Below are 26,943 nucleotides of genomic sequence, written 5' to 3'. Positions count from 1 at the left end.
ATGAATGGAGAAATGGAGAGGAAAGGTAGACTCTGGAATGCTGGAAAGAACAAAGCTGACTTTGTGACTGACTGGATTTAGAGAATGTTGGTGAAGAAAATTGTGAGAGGAGAATTGAGAGAAGATGTGCTGAAATGGAAACAGTTTTTATGAGAGAAAATATGTGTTTTGTTTTTAACCTCTCCAATTTCTGGTGTTTTAGAGCCTCATGAGAGAGAGTAGGGAAGTGTTTGGAGATAGGGATGAGATGAAGGCTCCAGGAGAGTTTTCATGAAAGAAGCACAAGGCAAAAGGCTCGGGAGCACCTTCAGGAAGATGGTGCTTGAGAAGCAGAGTGGACAGAGGAATTGGAGGAGCCAGTAGAGCAGTGTTTGCCAAGGTGTATCCCAGGGGAGGCTGGTTATGTAGACTGTTAACAGGTATTTTTAGAAATAGGTAGGCCATGACCAGATAAGTTTGGCAAACTCTGGGTTAAGCAAAGTTTATCAAACTTCTTGCTTTAGAACCTCTCAGATTCTTTAATAATACACACCATTGTTTGTATCACCAACTAAGATCTGTCTCTCAATTATAAATTCATTTATCCAACTTTCTCCCTGACATTGCCACTTGGATATTCATTAAGCATCTAAAACTTACCTATCCAGTGGAATTCCTGGTCTTCCCTCACAAAACTTATTTCCCTGTCTCAGTTGATGGCAACTCCATCTTTTCCTTTTAGTAAACAAATGCTATGGTAAGTAATATATACATGGTTTTGTTTAATGTGTAAAATGCCCAAAGGAATTAAAATTAAGAATAAAGTTGCTCAGATCAAAAACCTTGACGTCATCGTTGACCCTTTCTTTCTCCTATACTCTCATCTAATCCATTAGCAGCCACATTGGCTCTGCCTTTGAAGATATCCAGAATCTGACCTCTCCTCACCTCAGTGATTCTATTAAAATCTTACCACTTTTTTTTTTTTTTTTCCTGTAGTAGTTAACAGTTTCACTCAGGATAAATACATCTGTCTGTCCAGTGGCCTACAAGGCCTTCTGTGGTCTGGCTTCTCACTGACTCTGATTTACCATTCTCTTCCTCCTTCACTCTGTCCCTGACTCATCTTTTTCCTCTTTCTGGGATGAGTCTTAAGCAGGTTATTAGCTTAGGGCTTTTGCACTCACTGTTTCCTGTGCCTGTGACACTCTTTTCCCAGATTTGTATGGCTAACATCCAAATGTCACCCTCTAAGGTGACCACCATATTTAAATAGGAAGTGTGTCCATCCCTCACTTCTCATCCACCCCCCTTTACTCTGTTGGCTTTCCTTTTTAAAAACATTTTTTTCTTCCAGTTTTATTGAGGTACAGTTGACATTTAGCACTGTATAAGTTTAAGGCATAGTGATTTGACTTATATACATAATCAAATGATGACCACAATAAGTTTAGTGAACACCCATTGTTTCATATGGATACAAAATTAAAGAAGTGGAAGAGGAATATGTTTTCCTTGTGATGAGAAGTCTTAGGATTTACTCCCTTAACATTTATACATAACATCCAGCAGTGTTCATTACCTTTATCATGTTGTACACTATGACCCCGGTACTTATTTATCTTATAACTGGAAGTTTGTACATTTTGACTGCCTTCATCCAGTCGCCTCCCCCCGCCTCTGGTTCCAGTTGCAAAATAAATGAGTCACAGGTATGAAATGTATAGTGTGGGGAATATGTCAATAATTATGTAATACATTTGTATGGTGATGGTAACTAGACTTATCGTGATGATCATTTTGAAATGTTTAGAAATATCAAATCATTATGTTGTATAACAGGAACTAACGTAGCATTGTAGGTCAATTGTACTTCAAAAACAAACTCATAGGGCTTCCCTGGTGGTACAGTGGTTGAGAGTCCGCCTGCCGATGCAGGGGACACGGGTTCCTGCCCCGGTCGGGAGGATCCCACATGCCGCGGAGCGGCTGGGCCCGTGAGCCATGGCCGCTGAGCCTGCGCGTCCGGAGCCTGTGCTCCGCAACGGGAGAGGCCACATCAATGAGAGGGCCCGCGTACCACAAAAAAAACAAAACAAAAACCAACTCATAGAAAAAGAGATCAGATTTATTTTTTTCTATTGTATCACCTTCTAAAATATTTCATGTATTATTTGGTTTTTTGTGTAGTCTTTGAATCTTCAAGATGGCAATATATGTCCCTACAAAATTCTTTTTTCCTCTCGAGGAGATCTCTATCTTGGGTTTCCCAGGCACACACTTTGGGAAATCCTGTTGTGATGACTTATGGAACAAAAGAGAAGAACATTTCAAGAAAGGTGAGATTAATACAACGGGGAAGTTGAAGAAATTTTGACCTGCTTAAAAGCTAAGGAGTAAATTAGACAGGGGACATGGTTGGCAGTCTTAGAACATGTTGTTTCAGTGCTGTGAAATGTCCAATTCAAGGGACTTTACCGTAGCAAAGTTTAGATGTTGAGGAAGAAAGGTAGTATAAATTATTTATTCAGGGAGTTGCCCTTTGGAAGAAAGGGAGGACAATAGTGAGAAAGCGCTGCAGGTTCAACCCAAGAAGCTTCCATTTTTGAGATCAGGAAAGCTTGGTTTTGTTGCCTGTTATTTTTATAAGGTGACTTAGAGAACAGTACTGACAAGCTTTTTTTTTAAGTTATACTGTAATAAATAGGTGGCCTAAAGCATCCTATTTTTTAGAGTGGTGTAATTTGCTGGGTTCAGTGCTGCATGGGAATTGGATAAATTGGGATCCTTGGGAAATCTTATTAGTTCTGTGCCTCCACTTTGCCACCTGCCCTTCTCCATGATTTTGTTTTCGTTGTTGTATTTGAGAGCCCAGTAGGAGTCAGAGAGGTGTGATGTAAATATTAAAAGTTGGTGCTAATTGCTTGCTTGTTCCTCTTTCAGAAGACACAGGATCTGTTTTGATGTGTGAGTTTCTAGGTCATTTCTATACTTCCTGAAAAAGCTCACCAATGCTTCACACTTGTCACTAACAGTTGGATTCATGATTAAACGGAAGCTTGTGCCAGAGTGAGGCATAATTTAAAAATTTTGTGAAAGTTTGATTCTTTCTTCCTCAGAAGTTTTGATCCACAGAAGAATTAATTTCTATTTCAAGTGTGTGGTTGAACTTTTAAAATCCTGTTATTTAGGCTTGAACTTTTGGAGTTTTTTGTTTGTTTCTGTGGAGTGAATTCATCTGTTTCAGGATTTGCTCTAATGGGAAAAACTAAGAGCTGTTGGGCATTTTTAGTTTATTTATGAGTCATGGCATTTGAGGGCTGAAGTGGTTAACAGGGAAGGGTATGCCAAGGGATTGCTCTGCAGAGCCCTGTGCTTTATGTCCATTGTTGTCTTTGGAATGAATTACTTTCATGTTATTTGACAAATAGTTGGTTTGAACTCAGTTTCCGGACTAACAAATATTCTTTTGTTTTGGTTACAGAATCTGCTTACGTACATGTGAGAGAAGTAAAAATGTCAGATGATATCAGGAAAAGGTTTGAATTTCCAAATTCTCTTATCCAATCACAGGTAATTTTATTTGTTTGTTTATGCTTCATGGTAACAAACAAACATTTTTGGTGGATTGTTAATTGAATTTTATATTTTTAACATTAAATATTTTTATTCTTCTGTGTACTGAAATATATATTAATAAACAACTTTTATATCAGTTAATTTGAAAATTTATGTATGACATAGGAAAGTAAATATTGAAATTGACCAATCTCTGCTTTCATTTATGTCATACTTTTCTTCTTAGAGATAAAAACCTTGATTAACCCTTGAATATATATTTTTTGGTCTGTAATTAATTATTTGGAACAGAATTAAATGGTTATACATCTACAAAGCATGAGAGATTAATGTTGAAAAAGGTATATTCTACTGCAGTACAACATTAAGAACAAAGATATTTATAATAATGACATTCAATAGGTAAAATACCCTGGATTAAAAAATTGGATCTACATGCTAACTCAGGTAGAAGATTGTGTTAATTTATTTTAGAAGAGCTTTTCAGTTATTAGGGTTAAAACAGAACTGATTTTCTGGTTAGCCTTCAGCTAACTAGAAGCATCCCTGTTAATCAAGGTACCATAATAGCTACCATTTTTTCTTGTGAGAGTAAAGCTAAGGGGCCAGCAGAAGCCTGCCTGAAGACTTACCAACGTACAGCGTCTTGGATACTTTCAACAGTTACCTTCGGAGATGCCTGCTGTGGGAATTGACTTAGCTGGGTAGTGGGGAACCCTTCCATGAGGAGTAGAACACTCCTTATGCAAGATTCCCTTCTACCTGACTGGGTTGGAGTCATATCCTGTGCAGCACAGGTGCTTACCATGAAGAAGAAGATGAATGCTTGGAGGATGCTGTCCACAGTTTTTATTTTTCTGTACCTGGAGTCCCTTTATTAGCATAGATAAATCAAGAAATGCCTATTTGTGTTGCTGTTACAATTAAGTGAAAAGTGTATTGTCTAGTGTACGATATCTAAACTGTTCTGTTATGGAAAACTTAAGTAGCAGTATAGGCTGATTGATACTTGGATTTTGTATTTTAAAATCAATTTAGGCTATATTCTCTGATTTGTTAGAGAGATAAATTGGAAGGTAAATTAGAGAAATTGAATTTGGTGGGCAATGGGGGGATGTTTTATCATTAAGCTTTTTTCTTTTAGTCCTTTTTCTAAATATGAACAGTAGCTTTTTTTTGTCCTTGTTGTGTTTCATATTGGTTTCATTAGGTTCTTGCAACTGTGCCCTGTCCTCTGAATACTTCTTATTGTTCTTCTGTAACCACTGCTCAGTGTTAGCACCATATTTCATTGATTCATACACATTTTTTCACATTTTAACATCTGTGAAATTGGGTTGTACCTAGTAATTGATGGCAGCGGTCATTATACAGTTGGTATTGCCTGCACATTTATGAAGTTGGCCATGATTTTCTAAAAGAGTCTGAAAGAGCTCTTTCATTAATATAAAATAAGAAATTTAAATTATAAGAAGCACTGTACAACACAGATTAGTTGGCAGACTTTTTTTCTTTCTTGATGGTACATAAAATAATGGTGCATCTCGCAGTTGATGGCCAGTTACATTCAATGAAATATGGTATATTTTGTAAACAGGAACTGAAACTATTCACTGGTCCTCAATTCTTTGTTACTATCCCTTTAACAAAGAGGTAAGAGACAGTTCATTGATCTAAACTTAAAATTCATGTGAATGTGTGACTTGTATTGTAAAACTTAGACCGTCAAGCATTGAGGTCTGAATTCAATTCCAATGTGTGAAATACAAAAAGAAATGAAGGAGTAGGTGCTTTGTTTTTATTTGAGCTTTTCGGGAGACTTTGCAGCACTGACAGGTATTCATAGTCTTTTCAGACATTGGTCTCAAGGGCAGGCTGAACAGTTGTTGCCGAAGCAAAGTTTCTCCCAACCCATACATAGCATGGCTGTCATTGTTGCTAGCCTGTGGCTCTAAGACAGCAGTGCTGTGTGGTGCTGAAAAACTAGGAGAGTGGAGTTGAGGTGATGGGAAATAATGACATTTACGTATTTATGGAATCAGCTCTCCTATAAGAATCTTAGTTTTAATTACTGGCTTTTTGACCAAAGAAGATATGGAAAAATTTTAGAGATTTATGAGTATGAAAGCTTATTAAGGGGCTGAAACCTATGAGAAACCAACAAAAAAAATTAAATCATAGAGCATAGAGGAAGGAGAATGGTCATGGTGAGGGGAGGACCTGTTGGTTCAAATCTGTGTGGGCCATAATCATGAAGATGGGGATGACGATCTTCATTAAGGGCATGATGAAAAATGATGCGTTTCATTTAGCTGCGAAGATGATTTTAAGAATTGTGGAGTTTCTCACTTTTCTCATGCTTTAATGGATTAAGCAATCTCAAATTATCTTCTAATACTAAGTGACAGCAATTTAAACTGAAATTCCAGCAATTTTCTCAACATCTATGAACAATAGTTTGCTTATTGGGATAAAATGTAGGATAAAATGCTTACCTTGAGGGTTGTTAATGAAGATAAGAGATTATGTATGTGGAGTGCCAATACAGTGCCTTCTACAAAGCACACACTATGAATGGGAGTGACTGGCATACCATATCAACTAGTACTGCTATTAGTTACCTTCAAATTCACTATTGAGCGAGAACTTCCAAGGGAATGTATTCATTAATTTTGTTTGTTTTTTTAGGCTGCAGGTCATCTTATTGCTGCAGTTCTAAAGGAAAATGTTTTTTCAGAAAAGATCCACCAGTCCACAAACCAGGTCTGTCTTTAACTTTGTGCTTTAGTTCTATTAAGATATTGCTGCTAGCTGGACTGCATAAGCACTTCTTTTGTTTTCCTCACAGTTCAGGTCACTATAGAAATGATTTTGCCTTTTTTTGTTCGTTTGCCATGATTTTCTTTTTTTTTTTAAAGTGATTAATTAATTTATTTATAGCTGTGTTGGGTCTTTGTTTCTGTGCGAGGGCTTTCTCTAGTTGTGGCAAGCGGGGGCCACTCTTCATCGCGGTGCGTGGGCCTCTCACTATCGCGGCCTCTCGTTGCAGAGCACAGGCTCCAGACGCGCAGGCTCAGTAATTGTGACTCACGGGCCCAGTTGCTCCGTGGCATGTGGGATCCTCCCAGACCAGGGCTCGAACCATGTCCCCTGCATTGGCAGGCAGATTCTCAACCACTGCGCCACCAGGGAAGCCCGCCATGATTTTCTTTTAAACTTTAAAATTTGTAACAACACTCCAGGAATGAGATATGGAAGGGGTGAAGGGGAGTATTCTTATGACTATTAATGAAAAATAACATGGGTGGGAGGAGGGTAGGCATGCTTTAGAGAAGGCTGATAGAGTTACTGCTGAGGGAATCTTTTTGTTTAATGGAGAAAGTGAACATAGTGGCTCTGTTTGGGTGTAGGAGATTTCTCATGCTTTAGGTATAGCCCCAAATATGCGTTCTAAGTCGGAAAGGTCATCCCCTGACAGGAGGAGCTGGAGGAAAAATTCTGTGCCATTCATAGAGCCGTTGAATGCTAAGAGTTGAAGCAATGCCAGCTTACTGACATATTTACCACTTGGGTTTTGGTTGACCAGTGTTGTGTATTTTGACATGCTGATTGGAAGCTCTGCTTAAGTAGGTCCTCTAAGGTCACTCTATGGAGAATATAGGTGATGGAAATAAGATTTTTTTTTTCATAACAGAAATAAATTGATTTCCTTTCTCTCACATTCCTTTTTATTAGCTGCTCCAAGTTACATCTCTTCACAGCTTCTGCTGACATGTTGAAGTCAATGTAGGGGCATACTTCACTAATTGGCATTTATCTGGTGTTTGTATGTAGTCATATAAATTAGGTTTTCTGAGAATTCTGATCTTAATCCTGCCGATAATCACATTATGTACTCTGAGAAGATCTAGTGTTTTTACTTAAACTGCCAGGATTTACTGAATGTCAAATCCCTGTAACTAAATGTTTCCTCTTCTAATAAATGAATGCTTACTTCCATGAGGGCACAGTATTACCTGAGGCAGCAGTTTTTTTTATTCATTTATTTTGTTATTCTGGCTTAGTAGTGGAGTGATGACATTTAGAACGCTTTGGTATTGTCCATAAAGGTGAATAAAATTTCCTTCTGAATAAAAGAAATGGAATATAAATATTTCTTCCCTTCAGTGACTGTTAATTGTATTGTTATGTTAGTGGGATTCTAAGACTGAAGAGGCTCTCAGAGCCAGCTACTGTGGGAAAGTTAGCACAATTTAATGTTGATTTTCATTCTTTTAGTTATTCTATGGGAGCTGGGGAATCTTAATTTTTTTTTCTCCAGATTGTATGTTTCCCTAATAAATTATGTCAGGAGGAAGGAAAAATAGCTTCATTGTGTGTTCTTTAAAAAAAAAAGCAAAAAAAAAAAATCCCCAAAACAACATGTAAAATCTAAATGGACTTAACCCACAATACATTCAAATAGAGGTTTATCATTAGTAGTGAACCTTTATTTTTGAGGGGAGGCTCATGAGTTCCTGAGAAAGTTATGAAAGCTAGAACTTCTCTTTTTATAGGATTTTTCAAAATAAAGAACTTATATTTATCTGTGTGTCCTTCCGGTGCTTTCCTGTCAAAAGTGACAGGTTCACAGTGTGAGGGGGAGAAGTCACAGTCTTCCTTGGACAAAACACTTTTTCTAGGCTTTTGTTTGTAGTCATGGAACCAGCAGCTTGCTCGTAGCCTGTCCTACTTCTGTCTCCTTCCTCTGGGTCCACATTCAGCTTCAATCACTTGGGGCAGGGACATTGTGGGGGATAGTGGGGTGGCATGTGGGTGATAGAGGTTGGTGGGAGGAGAGCAGGAACATTTTCTGAAAATGTTACTGCCATTTAGGGCTTGAAGCATAGGTATGATTTGGAGTCCAACTTAGACTAACTGATATGCTGGTATTGTTCATGTCTGGTTAAATGGCTTAGTTAGAGCACAGTGCTGGAGCCAAGTCATAGTTTCGATCTCCTAGTAGTTGTGTTGCTCGGACTCAGGTCATACTTCTGCAGCCAGCCTCATTTTGCAGCAAAGGCACCAGATGAGAGAGAGTTGCTATATCAGAACATAGCCATTACCTCTCTTGGAAAACCGACTTTAGTGTATTCTACAAATGGTGTGACGTGGTTTTTGTAGAGGAAAGTTAGCCCACTGTGAACGAATTACACTTTTTTTTTTTTTTTTGCGGTACGCGGGCCTCTCACTGCTGTGGCCTCTCCCGTTGCGGAGCACAGGTTCCAGACGCGCAGGCTCAGCGGCCATGGCTCACGGGCCCAGCCGCTCCGCGGCATGTGGGATCTTCCCGGACCGGGGCACGAACCTGTGTCCCCTGCATCGGCAGGCGGACTCTCAACCACTGCACCACCAGGGAAGCCCCGAATTACACTTTGATGAATGGCTGGGGGTGTATATGCATTTGCTGCTCATCAGACGTGTGTTTTAATCACTTGTTTGATTTCAGACTCCTGCTTTGAACTTGCTGTGGGAGAAGTGTTGCAGTGATAATGTCGTGGTTCGAACAGCCTGCTGTGAGGGTCTGGTAGCCCTTGTCGCTCAGGATCTTGCGGAGTTCAGCTATGTTCTCAATGGGATTCTCAACTTGATTCCATCGACCAGGTGCTCTTTCCTTCATGTTTCATCAGTTAATGATTTAAAGTTTTAGAAAAAAATTCATTCATTTGCCATTAAGGGTCACCATTCATCCTACTTGCCAGTTGTTTTTATTTCCCTAAAAATGTCATGCAGTTGAAATTTCATATGTGGTGAGAACATGCTAATTTAAGCTCTAAAAGTTTGGGGATTTGTGGTCATTTGCTGTACTTAAGTTTTGGGGTTCTGCTTATTTTGTCATTGCTCTTTTTAAGGAATAGCTAAGTAGTTTATAACTCACAGTTTGCAGTACAAATTCCTGACTTATTTTAAGAAAGAAGGTTGCCCATAAGCATCATTCCACAGTGGTAAAGTTTATACACTATTGGCAATACTTGGTCAGCCTTTAGCATCAGTGCATGCGTTAGAAACTAACAGCACTAATTTCTTTAAAAGCATTTTGTGGTTTAGACATGTCTTCCCCTGATTATTCCAAGTAAATAATGTTCTTTGAATTTGTTTGGAATGACCATATTTATTCCATTCACAGACTGAGGTTAATGGAATCCCAGGGGATAAAATGGGCATTCTGAGGTAGTCAAACAAGACTGTATTTGAACCATCCCATGGAAGTGAGCATCTCTTGTAAGATACTCCCTGAAAAGGAGGTGCCACTCTTTGCTTCAAGAAATGGTCTTGATCTATATGCCCTCAGTTTTGCCTGCTTTAAATCATTTGAGCTTCTGTCCCCTTCTCCCAACTCTTAACCCAGGCCCCCGCCTCCTTCTCTGTGGGGTTACTTGTTCTCCTGATGTTTCTTACTCACCTTTACTGTAGTATCATCAGAGCTGAATACTTAATCTTTTTTTCTGCCTTCTGTGGAGACGGAGTACAACTGTAACCATCAATGTATGGACAGTGCCTTCCTAGACTTGAGGTCTATTAGGTTAAGTAACCTCTGGCCTTTTAACCTTTCTTCACAAATCTTATTTTGTTCCCTTACATCAACTCTTTGAATCTTTTTGGAGCCTTGATTTTTTTCTTTATATTCTGCTATCTACATTTATAAGTCCAAGCCCTTTAGCGTGGTATACGTGCCCTTCCCAAACTAGTTCCCACCTTCTGTTCAACCTGCGTTTTCTGCCGTGAACCCTCCTCTAAGCCGTACATACCTGTTCCCGAGCCTGAGCATGCTGTACCTCTGCATGGAATGTTCCTTCCCCTTCTCTTTCTGATATCATCTTCTTCATCCTTCAAGGCTCAGCTCAGATGTCACCTCTCCTGCCTAGACACTTCCCTCTTCTCAGCTGGGCTACTTGCTCTTTCACAATATAGTTCTATTTTTAACCTGTATTTTTGTCTCTAGCACACTCTTCAGCAGTTAGTAGATGACCAAATCTTTCTGAATAAGTAAGGTTTGATCATGGCTAAAAACTTAACTCATTTTCTGTCTTTTTCTTTGTGTGCATGCCCACGTGCATATGCACGCACGCGCACAGACTCAAACAAATGTTTTTAGAAAGATTAGTTTTAAAAGATTAGTTTTGAGGCGGCTTTTAAAAGGTTAAGTTTTTGGTTTTTTTAAAGTGTTTTTATTTTTTTATTTATTGGCCGCGTTGCGTCTTTGTTGCACTGCGCGGGCTTCTCATTGCACTGTGCGGGCTTCTTATTGCGGTGGCTTCTCCTGTTGCAGAGCATGGGCTATAGGCGTGTGGGCTTCAGTAGTTGTGGCATGTGGGCTCAATAGCTGTGGCTCGCAGGCTCTAGAGCACAGTCTCAGTAGTTGTGGCGCACGGGCTTACTTGCTCCATGGCATGTGGGATCTTCCCAGACCAGGGCTCAAACCCGTGTCCCCTGCATTGGCAGGTGGATTCTTAACCATTGTACCACCAGGGAAGTCCTAAAAGGTTAAGTTTTAATGTGTCTCTTTTTGTAACTTATTGGTTGCCCTTAAGCAAGCCACCTAGATTTTGCCTCACCCTTTTTTTTAAATGCAGGTGTAGTATTAGTTCCTCCCTAAATATTTTCAAATGCCTTAAAATTCACAAACATAGAACCTCCTTGCATTGTCTAGTTGTACTGTTTATATCCAAAAGTAAGAGTATCAGCAGCTAAAGGGGCCAGGGGCCAGCTAATGTCTCTGACTAAGGGATAATTAGAGCACGTTAGGTTATACCTTTAATTCCAGAATGTCCTATTAGAAAATTATGCTGGTGTGGGATATCCTTCACACATCAGTATAAGTCCATCATCACTATTGTAAACCAAAAAGCATAAGCTTTGCTGAGAGTGGATCAGCATGTCATCTGTATATGTGAAAATTTGTCAGTAATATTAGATTTTTTAAAATTAAAAAATACATTTTTTGAATTAGCAACATGTTCATGTGGTAAAAAATTCAAAAGGGTGTAGGAGGCAAATTCTCTGTCTTTCCTCTGTATCTCAGTTTTTCTCCTCAGGTAAAACTCTTAACAGGTCTTGTTATCCTTCTAAAGATGCTGTATGTACATATAACTGAAAATTTATATGTACATGTTTTTTCTTAAAAAAAATTAGTAGCCTACTATACATAGTATTCCTTATTTTGCATTTTTCAATGAAGCAAATATATCTTGGACATCATTCCTTACCATACATAAAGTGCTTTCTATTTTTTCTGGCTGTATAATATTCCATTGTATGAATATGCTGTAATTTACCAATTCCCTGTTGTTTTCAGTTATTTGCAATTATAGGCAGTGCTTCAGTGAGTAATCTTACACATATAGGTTACCATTAGTTTTCAAGGGTCTTTGGAAATATGGCCAAGATATAGAAGAAAGCCTTGAATTTTATGGTAAGCAAATATAGGAATTTTAACAATTGAAGGATCCTGAAAAAACTTTTTTTAAAGTTTCTTAGAGTGTTCATGTTGTCTAAATTGTTAGCCACAGGAGATGTAGACAGAGTAGGTTCTGAAGCTAACCAATTTAACTTTTGCATCAGTTTGATCGTGAAATGTGTTATATAAGTGCTAGGTTTTCTTTATTGTTGTCAGTAGAGGTAAGGATAATTTCTGAAGAATTTCCTTTGTTTTATTTCAAGTAGTAGAGCTTTGTGGTTTGTAGTGATTACAAAGACTATACTTTGCATTGTTTATGCCTTAACAAAAGCAAAATGAGAATCAAATTTAATAAATTAAATTTAATTTAATTAAAAACAGGGATCCAAACAGCCTCCTCCTCCAAATGCTCCTCAGGGAATCTTCTGAGACAGAAAACCATCTTTTATCTTTGGGATCTAAAAACAAAAATGAGTTTGTCATTTCCCTGTGGTTCTTGGCTGAGACATTTTGGATCTTCAGTTTCCAGTGTTTAAATTTCTTCTTGTCTGTGGCTTTCTCTTCTTAAAATAGAGATTTATGGCAGTCTAGAGGCACCTTGGGAACAGAGCCACACAACGATTGCTCAGCTTTGATGCAGAAGAATGAGCCTAAAACTGTATTTTTTCATTTTGCCTACCTAGTATCCTAACATTCTTCAGAGGGAGAGAGAAAGAAGGAGAGGGAGAGGAAGGGAGGGAGAGAGGGAGATGGAGAGAGAAGGGAGGGAGAGAGGAAGAGAGAAAGAGGGAAAGAGGAGAGAGAAACGGCATCCTTCTGTGGAATAGATATTTAGAAGATGTAGCTTCCAGAGCTTTCTCAGCATTGCAGTAAATGTTGAAAGCTGCAAGGAAAGATGGAGGAAAAGTCAGTGAGGTTCTCTCTCCTAGCCTTATAACCTGCTCCTTGGATCTTTGCAGGTCTAGTATGTAAATTCCCTTGGAACATGTATGAAAAGCTGCCTCCCCTTAACCACCCCCCACCCCCAAATCCAACCCACAATTTGAGAAACATTGGTCTAGAGCCTGCTACATTGTATAGTCTAACTTTGAGTAAGACTTGACATTGGTAAAGCTCTGGTTGTCTAAACTTCAGGGAGTGGCTGGGAAAGTATCTGGCTCTGTTTGAGAGACTGTTCCCTTCAAAGGAATAGTTGGATGTCCAGAGTGTTCTCGGTTCAAAGCTGAGGCAACATGAAACAATTGTAAACTAGTTTTTATAGCTTCTGTAAACAAAGAAGTGGATTTAAGAGGTTGAAAATGTTCTTTTAATCAGTAAGGAAATTTGAAAAAAAAAAATTATTCCCTAGGGAGGGTGAAGGAAAGAAGGGGACTACAGAGAAAACACAGTTAGGAAATTATTATCACCAGTTAAATGTAAATTTTGAAATTAAATAAAATTAGGGTGAATGATATACATAGTAGCATGTCCTTTTCTTATCCTTTAAGGAACTGCTTGTTTTCAGTTTAGATTGTTTTTGTTTTTACATTGAGTTTATCCTATGATAAAGATTCCCAAAGCAAGGAGTTTCCTCATTTTTCTTTCCTTAGATCCCCGCCCCCTCCCTTAACTGCACTAGCTTCTAGAAAGCTCATGCAGCCATTGTTATAGTTGCTTAGTAACGGGATTGTGAATAAAAACAGTACTCTCCTGTGGAACCAGGTATTTAGTTTTCGATACTGAGATGTCATGACAGCCTGTAATTTCAGTTCAGCTGCTTCCCCGACCCGCCACCCCTTCTTTCAAAAAATGTGTTTGGTAGGACGGTTATGCTCTAGATAAACTAGCGCTTCATTTTGTTCCTTTTGTGCTTTCAAACAGGGAATGGACCTGCAATTTATGTATTTGGGGGAAAAAATGTATTAGGGTGTGAGAGATTAAAGTCTATTTTCTGAGATTCCTAAAGGCTACTTTTTAATAAATCTCAAATAGGATATTAATAAATGCCCATAATAGGTCCCGGCCAAAGCTGCTGGATCCAGTGAGTCTTTGATCATGGATTGATGAGGGTCCAGTTAGATTTAAAATGACTTTGAGAACTATTTGCAGTTAAGATTTAGGGTAATTTCATGAGAAAATTCTTATCTCTCAGGGTCTTTTCTTTTGTCGATGACCCTGTTCCTTGGAACACTTAATTGCTTTGTTATCATGTAGGAAACGGTTAGCAACAAGGAGACGCTGTATTCATACCTTGTATTATTGAGGCTTTTCTGTACTATTTAGCTTCTTTCTCTTTATTTTATTTGGCAGGAGAAGAAGAACCAAAGAAGGATGCCTTTATGAGGTTTTTCCAAGATTTGAGGAAGACAGTCTTAGTTAGCATGCTTTCATTTGCAGCCAGGGAGTCAGAGAATTTTTCATGAATTTGAGTTGGTTTCAGGGTTTATATCTACATTGGTATCATTGCTCATTTAATTTTAACTCTTATCTGACAATGACAGAATTCTTGGACCATGTCTGTCTCCTCATCTTGTCTTTTAAGTATTCCGTAAGCCTTTTAGCTTGTTTTCAGATGTTCTCTTTTCCTTTTTTCGAATTCTTTTTCTTTCTCTAAAATTACAGAATCTCTCTCAACTTGTAGCTCATCACCAGAAAAGTAATTCTAGCCACTTTTCTCATCTAGGACATTCTGCCCTATTTCTTTTTAAGTTAACTGATCTGGTTGAAGGCTTTGTTTGTCACAAAATATTCCATTGTAAGAGTCATGTATTTATGCTAAGGTGTTTTTAGGTGGTTTAAGAAAAGTGACTACTGAAATACATGTTACTTTTATAATGGAAAAGTGCTTCAGAAGAAATCAGGCTGTTTTCTGGTACTTAGAACTTTCCCAAGCAAAAACTCAATAGCATTATATCTTTTAGATTTTTTTGAAAGAAACATTATTTTTTGTCATTTATGGGTTAACCATGGGTTCCACAGAACTGTTTTTTTATTTCCTCCCTTTCTTCCTGGCTCCGTCTCTCTTTTCTCATATAATTTTATTATAAATTTAGGAAATGACTTGATCATTAATCTAGTGTTTAACATTCTCTTATTTGCTGGTGACTTACTGTACTTAAAACTGACCACTTACCCTTTCTAGTTAAAAAGAGACTTGGCTACATTTGTACCATTTGCTCCCATGATACCCAGGATGCCCTCTTTTGGGATGTTTGTATAATTCTCTTCAATGCAAATTTTTGTTATTCTCATCCCTGGTCAAAAAATTAGTATGCGGGGCTTCCCTGGTGGCACAGTGGTTGAGAGTCCGCCTGCCGATGCAGGGGACACGGGTTCGTGCCCCGGTCCGGGAAGATCCCACATGCCGCGGAGCGGTTGGGCCCGTGAGCCATGGCCGCTGCGCCTGCGGGTCCGGAGCCTGTGCTCCGCAACGGGAGAGGCCACAACAGTGAGAGGCCCGCGTACCGCAAAAAAAAAAAAAAAAGAAAAATTAGTATGGGTACTTCCTTGCATCTCATATTTAGAATATTTCGAAGCTAAAGAACCAAGCATTAATTGTAATCTTTTCAAAAGGAGACCGAGCATACATGAGCAGTATTTAATGCTGTAATCAAATAAACCCCAAAGGAAACCTGAGATATGGTATTCATATGCACAATAGTAATTGTGCTGTATTTACCTAGTGAAGAGCAATTTTTCTGGGTGGTTTTAATTAGTATAGTTTGTACAGCTTGACCAAACATTTTTGTCTTTTCTTTTTCTCTGGAGTGTTCAGCATCATTATTGACCCACACTCCTTATGATGAGATCTGGGTTTGGCTCTTATGCCAGTGACAATTGAGCTTCCATTTTTTAAAATTAATTAGTTTATTTTTTTGTGGTACGCGGGCCTCTCACTGTTGTGGCCTCCCTGTTGCGGAGCACAGGCTCCGGACGCGCAGGCTCAGCGGCCATGGCTCACGGGCCTAGCCGCTCCGCGGCATGTGGGATCTTCCCGGACCAGGACACGAACCCGTGTCCCCTGCATTGGCAGGCGGACTCTCAACCACTGTGCCACCAGGGAAGTCCTTTTTTAAAAATTTTTATTGAAATACAGTTGATTTACAATGTTGTGTTAGTTTCAGGTGTACAGCAAAGTGATTCAGTTTATATATATACACATATATATATATTCTTTTTTAATATTCTCTTCCATTATAGGTTATTACAAGATATTGAGTATAGTTCCCTGTGTTATACAGTAGGCCCTTATGGGTTAGCTGTTTTATATATAGTAGTGTATATATGTTAATCCCAAACTCCTCATTTATCCCTCCCCCCTCCTTTGGTAACCATAAGTTTGTTTTCTATGTCTGTGAGTCAATTTCTGTTTTGTAAATAAGTTCATTTGTATCTTTTCTTTAGATTCCACATATAAGCAATATCATATGATATTTGTCTTTCTCTGTCTGGATTACTTCACTTAGTATGATAATCTCCAGGTCCATCCATGTTGCTGCAAGTGGCATTATTTCATTCTTTTTTAATGGCTGAGTAATATTCCATTGTATATATGTACGACATCTTCTTTATCCATTCATCTGTCGATAGACACTTACGTTGCTTCCTTGTCTTGGCTATTGTAAATAGTTCTGATATGAACGTTGGTGTGCATGTGTCTTTTCGAATTAAGTTTTTCTCCAGATAAATGCCCAGGAGCAGGATTTCAGGATCATATGGTAGCTCTATTTTTAGTTTTTTAAGCAACTTCCATACTGTTCTCCATAGTGGCTGTATCAATTTACATTCCCACCTTTTTTTTTGCATTGTTTCTTGTCACTGCACTTGTAGCTCAGGCCTGAAGTTTCCTTTGCTCCCTCTTAGAGGGTTCTTGAGTCAGTTCAGTTTGTTTTGGCAGCTACCCAAGAAAGGACTTGTTCCAGCCGACCTTTACTAAAGGACTTTGGGCAGAAGGTTCTTGAGTGTGACAGGACTCTGTGGGCTACGAGTTACAGAAACCCACTTGAACTCGTTTGAGCATAAAACGGTGATTTTAATTTTTTTGCTGAAGGGGTGTCCCACAGGACTTAAGAACAGGGATGTACCTGGGCCTCAGAAACAAACTGGATACAGGCTGTGTGTCTCTTCTCCCTTGCAGCAAACTGACTTCTCTGCTTCCTAGTCTACAGGACACCACCTGCTCCTGGGTTAACATCTCTTATCTGTAAGAGATAGCCGGACTGAGGTTTGAATTTCTTGGCCACAATTACAGATTTCCAAGGACCAGCATGTGTGAGATGTTCACTCCTGGACCAGTCAGTTCTGCTAGGGGCTGTGTATTAGTTTTCTAGGGCTGCTGTAACAAATGACTACAAACTTAAAGCAACAGAAGTTTATTATTCCACAATTCTGAAGGCCAGAAGCCCAAAACCACGGTGTCAGCAGGATTGGTTCCTTCTGGAGGCTGGGAGAGTCAGTTCCATGCCTCTTTCCTAGCTTCTGGTGGCTGCTGGCAACCCTTGATGTTCTTTGGCTTGTGTCTGCGTAATTGAAATCTCCGCCTCTGTCTTTCCATGACCTTCTTCTCTGTGTTTCAAATCTTTTCTCTCCTTTGTGTGATAAGGATACCAGTCATTGGATTTAAGGCCCACCCAGGATGATCTCATCTTAAGATCCTTAGTTATATCTTTAAAGATCTTATTTCCAAATAAAGTCACATGCACAGGAACCAGGGATTAGGACTTAGATGTACTTTTTTTTTGTGGGGTGGGGGGTTGTGGTGGTCGTGGTGGGTGGTGGGGGGAACGGCAATTTAACCCTCTACAGGCTGGGTCTTCATTGTGTGAATATTCGTATGCTGGGATCCTTTCTATAGTAACCATATGAATGGACAAGGAGTGGTAATTCTCAAAACAGAGAGGAGACTGGGACATTATTACTGAAGATTGAACTTGGGGTAAAGCCATGACTCTAGAAATAGGTATCTCTCAGCCTCTCAGCTCAGCTCTAGCTTTGAAACGTAATTGTACTTAAGTTCGGTGATGATATTCTATCTGTGTTACTCTGACTGGGATCGAGGGAGGAGTGGGCACTTCCCTAGAGGTCCAGTGGTTAAGATCTGCGCTTCTACTGCAGGGGGCACAGATTTGATCCCTGGTAGGGGAACTAAGATCCCGAATGTCATGCCGCACAGCCAAAAAAAAAAAAAAAAAAAAAAAGATTAAAATGGGATAGAGGGAGGAGAGATTGAGTGGATGGAGAGTCATCGTCAAAGATAACATGATTGTTTTATTGTGATGGCAAAATGCCACCATGTTTTCCATCATCATCATCATCATCATCATCACCATCCTCTGGAATATTTTTTTGAAAGCATGTATTATCTCTCCAAACAGCAATAATGATAGCAGCAACCACTGCCTTGGTTGCCAAGGGAAGGGAGGTAAAGGAAGGAAACTAGCTTGGAGTGTGATACAAAAAAATAGCCAAGAAAATTTTGGAAAAAAATAGGTGTTACAAAGAGGAACTCTTTGATTTTTAAAAATTTAAAAGAAAATTTCAGAAGTAAGTAGAATAGTGTTATGAACCCTCATGTTCCTATCACTCAGCCTAACAACCTTTAGCTCATGGCCAGTCCTGTTCATCCATAATCTCATCCGCTTCCATTCTACCATATTCTTTTGGAGCAAATCCCGGACATTGTATAATTTCTTCTGTAGATATTAAGTATATATCTCTTTTTAAAAAACATAACAGTAATGTGATTATTACACCTGGATATATGTGTGTGCGTTTTGTGTGTGTGTGTAGTTTTTAAATGTCCAGTCAGTATTTAGATTTCTAATTGCTAATAATATATATATATATTTTTTGCGGTACGCGGGCCTCTCACTGTTGTGGCCTCTCCCGCTGCGGAGCACAGGCTCCGGACGCGCAGGCTCAGCGGCCATGGCTCATGGGCCCAGCCGCTCCGCGGCATGTGGGATCTTCCCGGACTGGGGCACGAACCCGTGTCCCCTGCATCGGCAGGCGGACTCTCAACCACTGCGCCACCAGGGAAGCCCGCTAATAATATTCTTTAAACAATTTGTTTGAATAACCATCCAAATAAGAATTAGTTGTTAATTCTTTAACATCTCTTTTAACCTATAGGATCTCCCCTTCACATATATCCATATTTCTCTGGCTGCCTCTCTCTTTCTTACAATTTATTGAAGAAACTTGGTTGTTTGCAGTGATTCCCACAGTATGGATTTTGCTGGCTGCTTCTCCATGGTGTGCTTTAACTTATTTCTCTGCATTTCCTGTAAATTTTGCTCTAGAAATTTGATGAGATTTAAGTTCAGTTTTTGTCGTTCTTGCAGGGGCATGTCATGGGGGGAAGACTTCTTCATAGGGAGCAATGTGTTCTTCCATGGGGAGGGCCATAATGGTGTTAGCAGTTGATGCTTAATGGCTAGATCCATTAATTCATTAGGAGATTCAAAATAGTGACATTTTAATTCTACAATTTTTTTCTTCACTTATTACTTGAAATATTGCTATAAAGAGAACCATCCCCATATCTACTGTTTGGTTACCCAGTAAGTAGTACAGTTTGTATAGGAAGGGCAGGATATATACTTGATTTTTTTCTTTATTTACTAAACTTCAAAACAATCAGTTTTTTTTTTTTACGGCTTCTTCAGTATTGAACAATTAGATTTTATTTTATAAAGAATTATAATGAGCTCATGGATTTAAACATAATTGATGTATTTCTATCTTCTTCCTTCTTTTTAAAAAATCATATTTTGAGACTTTATTATCTTTTCACTATTTTGAGTTTATTTTAGACCCACTCTTTTAGAAGCAGCTTGAGAGAGAGAGAGAGAGAGAGAAGGAGAGAGAGAGAGAGAGGGGAAGAAATTTTAGTAGCTTCAAAAGTCCTATTGCTATTTAATGATGTTCATATATAACAAATGAATTAAGAGGGAAGGGAGTGAAAAAAAATAGCATCTTCCAAAGGGGTCTTCTTGCAGCTGCTCTGATCTTAAGTCACAGGAACCATCTAATATTCTTAAGATTCTCTTAGGTGTTAATTGGTAGTGTGGTGAACTTAGCTGCATGGTGGGCAATATTCAACATAGTAGTTAAATCTCTTTTTACCATACTGAATATTTCTTTTATTTTACTTATTCTGTAAGGAGTCTTAAGTTGGTTTTAATGTTGTTTCTACGTGGCTTAAGATGTATTAAAAAAAAAAACAACACCCAACAGAAAACACTTGCCTCCCTTCCCCCAACAGGATTATTTCATTGCTTGATAATATAAAGGGTATTATGTTAACTTTATCTTCCCAGTCTTTACAATTCCCTCATTTGCTAAATGTACAATCTCAGAGAGGACTATAAGCACAACTAGTAATATCATTCATATTAGCTTATTTAGTAATAAACTAAATAACAAACTTTATAATAATAAATATATGATACTGTAATTTCAGTGTGCATATGTAAAATCACATAATTATAGAACTAGAAATTACCTTCAAAGGTCACCTCTGTATCTAAGCAAGACAATACCTTAGCTGCCTTCCATCCATCCATCTATCCATCTACTAATTAAACACTTATTGAATATCTCCTGTATACCTCTACTAGGTGCTGTGAGATCATGGTGAGGAAAGCAGACATAGTCATTGCACTCATGATGCTTTTCATTGAAAGAGAGAGATTGCCATAATCACATAGTCACACAATTATATATTAAACTACATTCAAACAAGAACACTGTGCTGAGAGTGCCTTTAATGTGGGAGTTTGACCTTGTCATGGAGGACAGGGAAGGCTTCGCTGATGAAGTGACACTTGACATGAGACTGAGGATTGAATAAAACTTTTATAGGCAAATAGGAGAGGGTAGAATTTTCCAGTTACAGGAAGTAGCATGTGCCAGGTCCCTGTGGTGGGAGGGAAGATGATTAGTTAGGAAGGCCTGAAAAATTTCAAGAGCAAGAGGAGAGTGGTTTGAGATGAAGCTGGGAAGAGAAGTAGGGCTCAGACAATTCAGCCATCAGACATTCATGATGGCTGATCTGCAGGATTTGGGTCTTTATCCTGAGTGCAGAGGAAATCTACTGAAGTGTAGTGGTGAGTATCAGTGGTTTCAAAAAGACCACTCTGGCTTCAGTGTGCACATAACATTAAAAGTGCTGGGTTTTGGATAGGCAAATAGTGTGGTACAGGGAGATGATTTTAGGTGGCTGTTACTGTAGTTCAGGTGAGGGATGATAGTTGCTTCCTAGAGATGAAGGGAAATAGATGGATTTGTGAGATATTTAGGGAGTGAAGCATTTGAGGTGGATTGAATATGTGGATCACTGAAAGGGATATATCAAAGGTGACTCCTTGATTTCTGGCTTCTCTACCAGGTAGATAGGAAACATTAGAAGACCAGGTATGTGGGAAGAACATGAGTTTGGTTTTGGACATGTTGAATTTGAGGCACAATTGAGATACTGAAAAGGGACTATCCAGTAAACAGTTGGATATGCCTTTTTTTGGTAATGACATCTCTCGAACATATTACACTATGAACAAGTTAGTCATAATATCTAATCAGATCTCCTCCGCCTTGATTAAAAGTCTTCACTTTGATTTGTTAAATAACTTTCTGGGTACCTGTGTACCTCAAACACAGCCAGCCTGCTTGTCTAAGGGCTAATTCCAGATCCTGAAAATGTTCTCAGAAGTCTACTTCCTCGAGTTAACATGTTTTTGTGTCTGTGCTAAACTGTGAAGGCAGGTTCTAAATAAAAGACACGGTGGTTATTTCATTATTTACTTAAATTTCTGCTCATACTGTATATCTAGGAGATCAGGTTTAATCTTCTTTTTGTGTTCAGTGGTCCTTCCTCACCTTGAGATTATAAATCTTTTTTCCTCCTTTTTTTCACTAATAAAAAAATAAAAGTAGTGCATACATTTTTGAAAACTCGAACAATGGCACTTGTGAAAGTAGTAAGTGGTAAAATTTCTCCTTTTTACCATTTTCTCTTTCTTTTCTTCTTTTTAAAAAATTCACTTTCCTGTTGGGCCCTGGTGAAACTAGGAAGTGACAGTCTGGAAAGGCTCAGGGAGAGTAGAGTGACTCAGAGATTTCTCCAAATATTGGCCTTGGTTTCCTCTGGAGTATAGGTAAAGCTAGGGTGATCTGAAATCAGATCCAGGCACGTGGAATCAGGGACCAGCTAATTCCAGTGAAATTGGAGCCCCATATCTAGATGTATAAAAAAGTATTTATAAGGGCTTCCCTGGTGGCGCAGTGGTTGAGAGTCCGCCTGCCGATGCAGGGGACGTGGGTTCGTGCCCTGGCCCGGGAAGACCCCACATGCCGCGGAGCGACTGGGTGAGCCATGGCCGCTGAGCCTGCGTGTCCGGAGCCTGTGCTCCGCAACAGGAGAGGCCACAACAGTGAGAGGCCCGCGTACCGCAAAAAAAAAAAAAAAAGTATTTATAAGCCTATACATTCCATGTGTTTTAAAATTGGCTATCTTATTCATATGTATATTGTTCTAAAACTTGCTTTTTTTCCACTTAATATGTGTTGGACATCTTTTCATAGATCTGTTTGCATCTTTATTAATAGCTGCAGACTATTCTATAATATGATTGTGTCATATTTTAAATATTTCTCTATTGGCAAACGTAGTTTTCTTCTTCCATTTCTTTAAGATAACAAATGCCTTGTAAGATCTTCTTTTGGGCATATGTAAGGGTATTTCTATATGATAGGTTCTTACAAATGCAATTTATGGGAAAAAGACGGTTCATTTAAAATTTTTATGGACACTGCTAAATTGCCCTCCATAAAGTCTGAATGAATGTATGCTCAACCTGAAAATGCTTATTCCCCATTCACTCATTAACACTGGATATTATGAATCATCCTCTTCTGTGATCTGCATATCTATATTCTCTGCTCATTTTTCCATCATATGATCTGCCTTATTTTGTTGCTGTTTTTTGTTTTATATATATTAACCCTTTGTCATATGTGTTATAAATATTTCATCTCAGGTTATCTCTTATCTTAATTTTATGTTTTCTTTCCCCTGAAAACCCTCCCCACTAAATTTGCTAAAGTGATCTGGAATTTTTATGACAGATTGTCTTTTTTTTCTCTCTTTTTTGTACTTTTCCCCTCCAAAACCTCTCTTAACAATTGCTTTAAACTTTATAGTGACATTTGAAAAATGTTAAAGACTTGATTGTAAATGCTTCTGGTATTCATTCTGAACAAGTTCTTTGTAGGCTATATCTTTCTACCACTTCATTTCTTTCTTATGCTTTATCTTAAAAAAAATAACTTTATTGAGATATAATTCACATATTTAAACTATTCTTTTAAAGTGTGCAATTCAGTGGTTGTTGGTATATTTACAAAATTGTGCAATCATCCCGCATTATATTTTAACTGGAGAACCTCTTGAAGAAAATTTTTCAGAATACTGTGTCTGAAAAATATTTCTTTTGTCTTCTTACATTATTCTTAGTCTTTTTGGGGACGGGGGTTAGATTTATTAAGTTATATAAACCTTTCTCTCATAATTCCATATACATTGCTTCATTTAGTGTTGCAGATGAGAATTCTGATGCCAAATTAGAAATGATGTCAGTCTAATATTCTTTATTTTATAGATTTTATTTTATAACTTAAAGTTCATAGAATTTTCTCTTTACCTATGGATTTGGGAAATGTCAGAAATTTTTTCAGTCATCTTGCCTAGCACTTGGTAGCCCTTTCAGTTTGAAGACTTAGGTCTAGTGAATTTTTCTTCTATCCTTTCTTTGATTTTTGCTTCTCTAAAGGTTATGTTTTCTTCTATTTTATTATTTTGATTTTTAGCACTATTCAAACTCTTGTAACCTCTTTCTGCAATTATACAGATTTCATATAAAAATTTTTAATTTTGTAAGAGCAGATCTCAGATTCAGAGTAAAAATGGCTTGAAAACAATAAATAGAGGGTTTTGTGAAGAAAGATGGAAAATACTAGGATTTAGGCATTTAGGACTTAACTGTAGTTATTTTTAGGAACATTCTAGGTTTTAGCATTCATGAACTCTGAAACTTCTGTTTGCATAACCTTACAAAGGGAAAAGCATCATAATCTTTATGGTACAGTTACCATATTAGATTATCACAATTCATGGAAAAAATAACCAGGTACTTTACTGACATAGTATTATTTATTCTTTAAAACAACACAGAGGTGGGCTTATTATTATGATTCTCTTGTACAGGTGAGGATGTTGAGGCTTCTGGACATTAAGTGGCTTGCCCAACATTCCCTAGCTAATTAGAATTAAAGCAGGGATTTAAATACAAATCTGAAACCATCCCTCTCAGCCCACTTGAAATATTTAAATAATTTAAGAAATTATTCTAAAATACTTGAATTTAGGCAATGTGTTACTATTTGAATGGATCTACACGTGATTTGATTAATGCCATCATCTTTCAAAAATTATAATCTATTCATGTTACACTCTTGCTTAAAATATAGTGTGGGGGCTTCCCTGGTGGTGCAGTGGTTGGGAGTCTGCCTACCGATGCAAGGGACACGGGTTCGTGCCCCGGTCCGGGAAGATCCCACATGCCACGGAGCGGCTGGGCCCGTGAGCCATGGCCGCTGAGCCTGCGCGTCCGGAGCCTGTGCTCCGCAACGGGAGAGGCCGCAACAGTGAGAGGCCCGCGTACAGAAAAAAAAAAAAAAAAAAAAACTTATATATATATATATATATATATATATATGGTGTGGACTCAATTATCCACACAGTAAAGTCTGGATCCACAAATAAAACAAGATGTAACTTAAAGGTTGAAAAACTGGAGTTAATTTACCAGCCTCAGTGGTTCTGGGAACTCCCTGGAATTAAATGCACATAGGATGTATGTGCTTTTCTCTGGGATTCTAGTGCTTTCATAAAGGGGTAGGTGACCCAAATTGGTTAAAAATCATAAGTCCGTTATCTGTCTTCTGTAAAACTCTAGTCATATGACAAATAAATCATTAGATAAGGAAAACCAATATAGTTTTACATGCAAAAAGGGATTATTTAATGAAACCATATTTCTTGGAAGAAATTCAGTCAGAAATTCCGTCAAAATTGATCATCTAAAATGAGTACTCTTTAAAGTAATCATTAGGTCCAGAGAGTGGCCTTATGAGGTTACTAGGTGAGGCTTGGACTTTTTCCATTTCAACCATACATAAATGGAGTCATTTTAGCTTAAATCAGACTTTAAAGCTGATTACCAGTTGTGTAAACATTGCAGACAAGAAGACAAGGAGACTTCTGAACACGTAGTGACCCTCTCACCAAGGTAAACCAGGGCAGACTCCTCTGATAGGTCTCAGTCGGATACTGGAATATGGAACTGCTCACTGATTCAGTGATGATTAGAATTTATCTACTAAATATAGCTACAGACCTCAGATTTCATGGTCTTGTATAAAAATCTAGGCACAGACCTGGGTCAGAGCCATAGGGTTTTGTGTCATCCTGAAGATTAACTTTCAAAAAGCAAGACAGCAGCACTGAGGCCTGTGACTGAGGTCGGACATTCACACCCAGGAATAGGTTCTTGATAAATTGGTGATAGAGCAGTTACAGTTTCCATGCTGAAGACTCTCCAGATCTCTGTAAAGGAAAGTGTACAGGGTTGTGAAGAGCTGGGGCATATACTGGAAGGTAGCATTCCTTAAAGTCTGGGATCCTTAGCTACAGAATGGTTCTCATTCTGTAAAAGTGAATGGTGTGAAGAATTGCAATGAAGGAATTTATTCTAAAAGATTGGATGCTGAGGTATCTTCTTCCTAAGCTTTAGAGGAGGAGGATTCTAGAAGCTCAGGGTGTCAACAGAGAAGGTTCTCAGAAGAATCTGAGCAGTCTCGAAGGAAGAAAATAAGACAGTACCTTGGTTCCCAAGGAGATATCATGCCATCAGACATTCCTAAGACAACAGCATGTCACCCCAAGTTTTTAAAAAATTTACTTTTTAATTTCTATCGAGTCTCAGTGGAATTAACTAGCCATATATATATATATATATATATATATATATATATAAAAATTTTTTTTTTTTGCAGTACACGGGCCTCTTACTGTTGTGGCCTCTCCTGTTGCGGAGCACAGGCTCTGGACGCGCAGGCTCAGCGGCCATGGCTCACAGGACTAGCTGCTCCGCGACATGTGGGATCTTCCCGGACCGGGGCACGAACCCGTGTCCCCTGCATCGGCAGGCGGACTGTCAACCACTGCGCCACCAGGGAGGCCCAACTAGCCATATTTTTGATGAAGGCAAAGTAGAATTGACACAATACCAATGTAGAGTATGTGAGAAAAGCTGAACCTCAGTTTGATGTCCAGCAGAGAACACACACAGGAAAGAGAATCTTAGGGAACAGGCTTCATGCAGTGTTGAGGCCTCTGTCTTCACCAGAGGATCCATACAGGAGAGAAACCATACACCTGTGATATCCATCACAAAACACTCATTCATTAATCTGCACTGCATGGTCATAAGAGGATCCATGTGAAAAAGAAAACATACTGTTGTATAGATTGTGGGAAATGCTTCAACTGCAAGAGAAACCTCACTGCTCACCAAAGAATCCACTTAGGAAAAAAACCATGTGAGTGTCTCCAGCAGTGCTATGAAATAGAAATATATTGTACTATGAGCCACAACTGTGAGCCACATTTATAATTCAAAATTTTCTAGTAGCTGTATTAAAAAGTAAAAAGAAATGGTTGATATTAACTTTAATAATATATTTTATGTAACCCCACATTTCAAATATATTATTTCAATATATAATCAGTATAAAAAACTACACGATATTTTACAGTCTTTTTTGTCTTCTAAGTCTTTTAAATTCAGCATGTATTTTACACAACAGCACATCCCAATGTGGATTAGCCACGTTACAAGTGCTCAGTA

At 38.4% G+C, this 26,943-nt stretch overlaps 1 protein-coding gene across 5 annotated transcripts in view; it reads left to right on the top strand.

The window, feature by feature from the left end:
* FOCAD (focadhesin) overlaps window positions 1–26,943 on the top strand; it is a 313,712-nt gene that overhangs the window by 22,175 nt on the left and 264,594 nt on the right. For 3 of the 5 annotated variants that reach the window (XM_019934891.3, XM_019934888.3, XM_073806087.1), the window contains exons 1-4: window positions 2,182–2,318; window positions 3,464–3,552; window positions 6,247–6,321; window positions 9,047–9,201. In XM_019934891.3, coding sequence (XP_019790450.1) covers window positions 2,186–2,318; window positions 3,464–3,552; window positions 6,247–6,321; window positions 9,047–9,201 — 452 coding nt within the window. In that variant the 5' untranslated portion in view covers window positions 2,182–2,185. Of the gene's footprint in view, window positions 1–2,181; window positions 2,319–3,463; window positions 3,553–6,246; window positions 6,322–9,046; window positions 9,202–26,943 lie in introns of those variants that run through there. The other 2 variants (XM_019934890.3, XM_019934889.3) reach the window with 1 other exon arrangement.

This window comes from Tursiops truncatus, chromosome 6, assembly GCF_011762595.2.
Source record: "Tursiops truncatus isolate mTurTru1 chromosome 6, mTurTru1.mat.Y, whole genome shotgun sequence".
NCBI classification, from domain to species: Eukaryota; Metazoa; Chordata; class Mammalia; order Artiodactyla; family Delphinidae; genus Tursiops; species Tursiops truncatus.
This window is presented reverse-complemented; position numbering and strand designations above follow the sequence as displayed.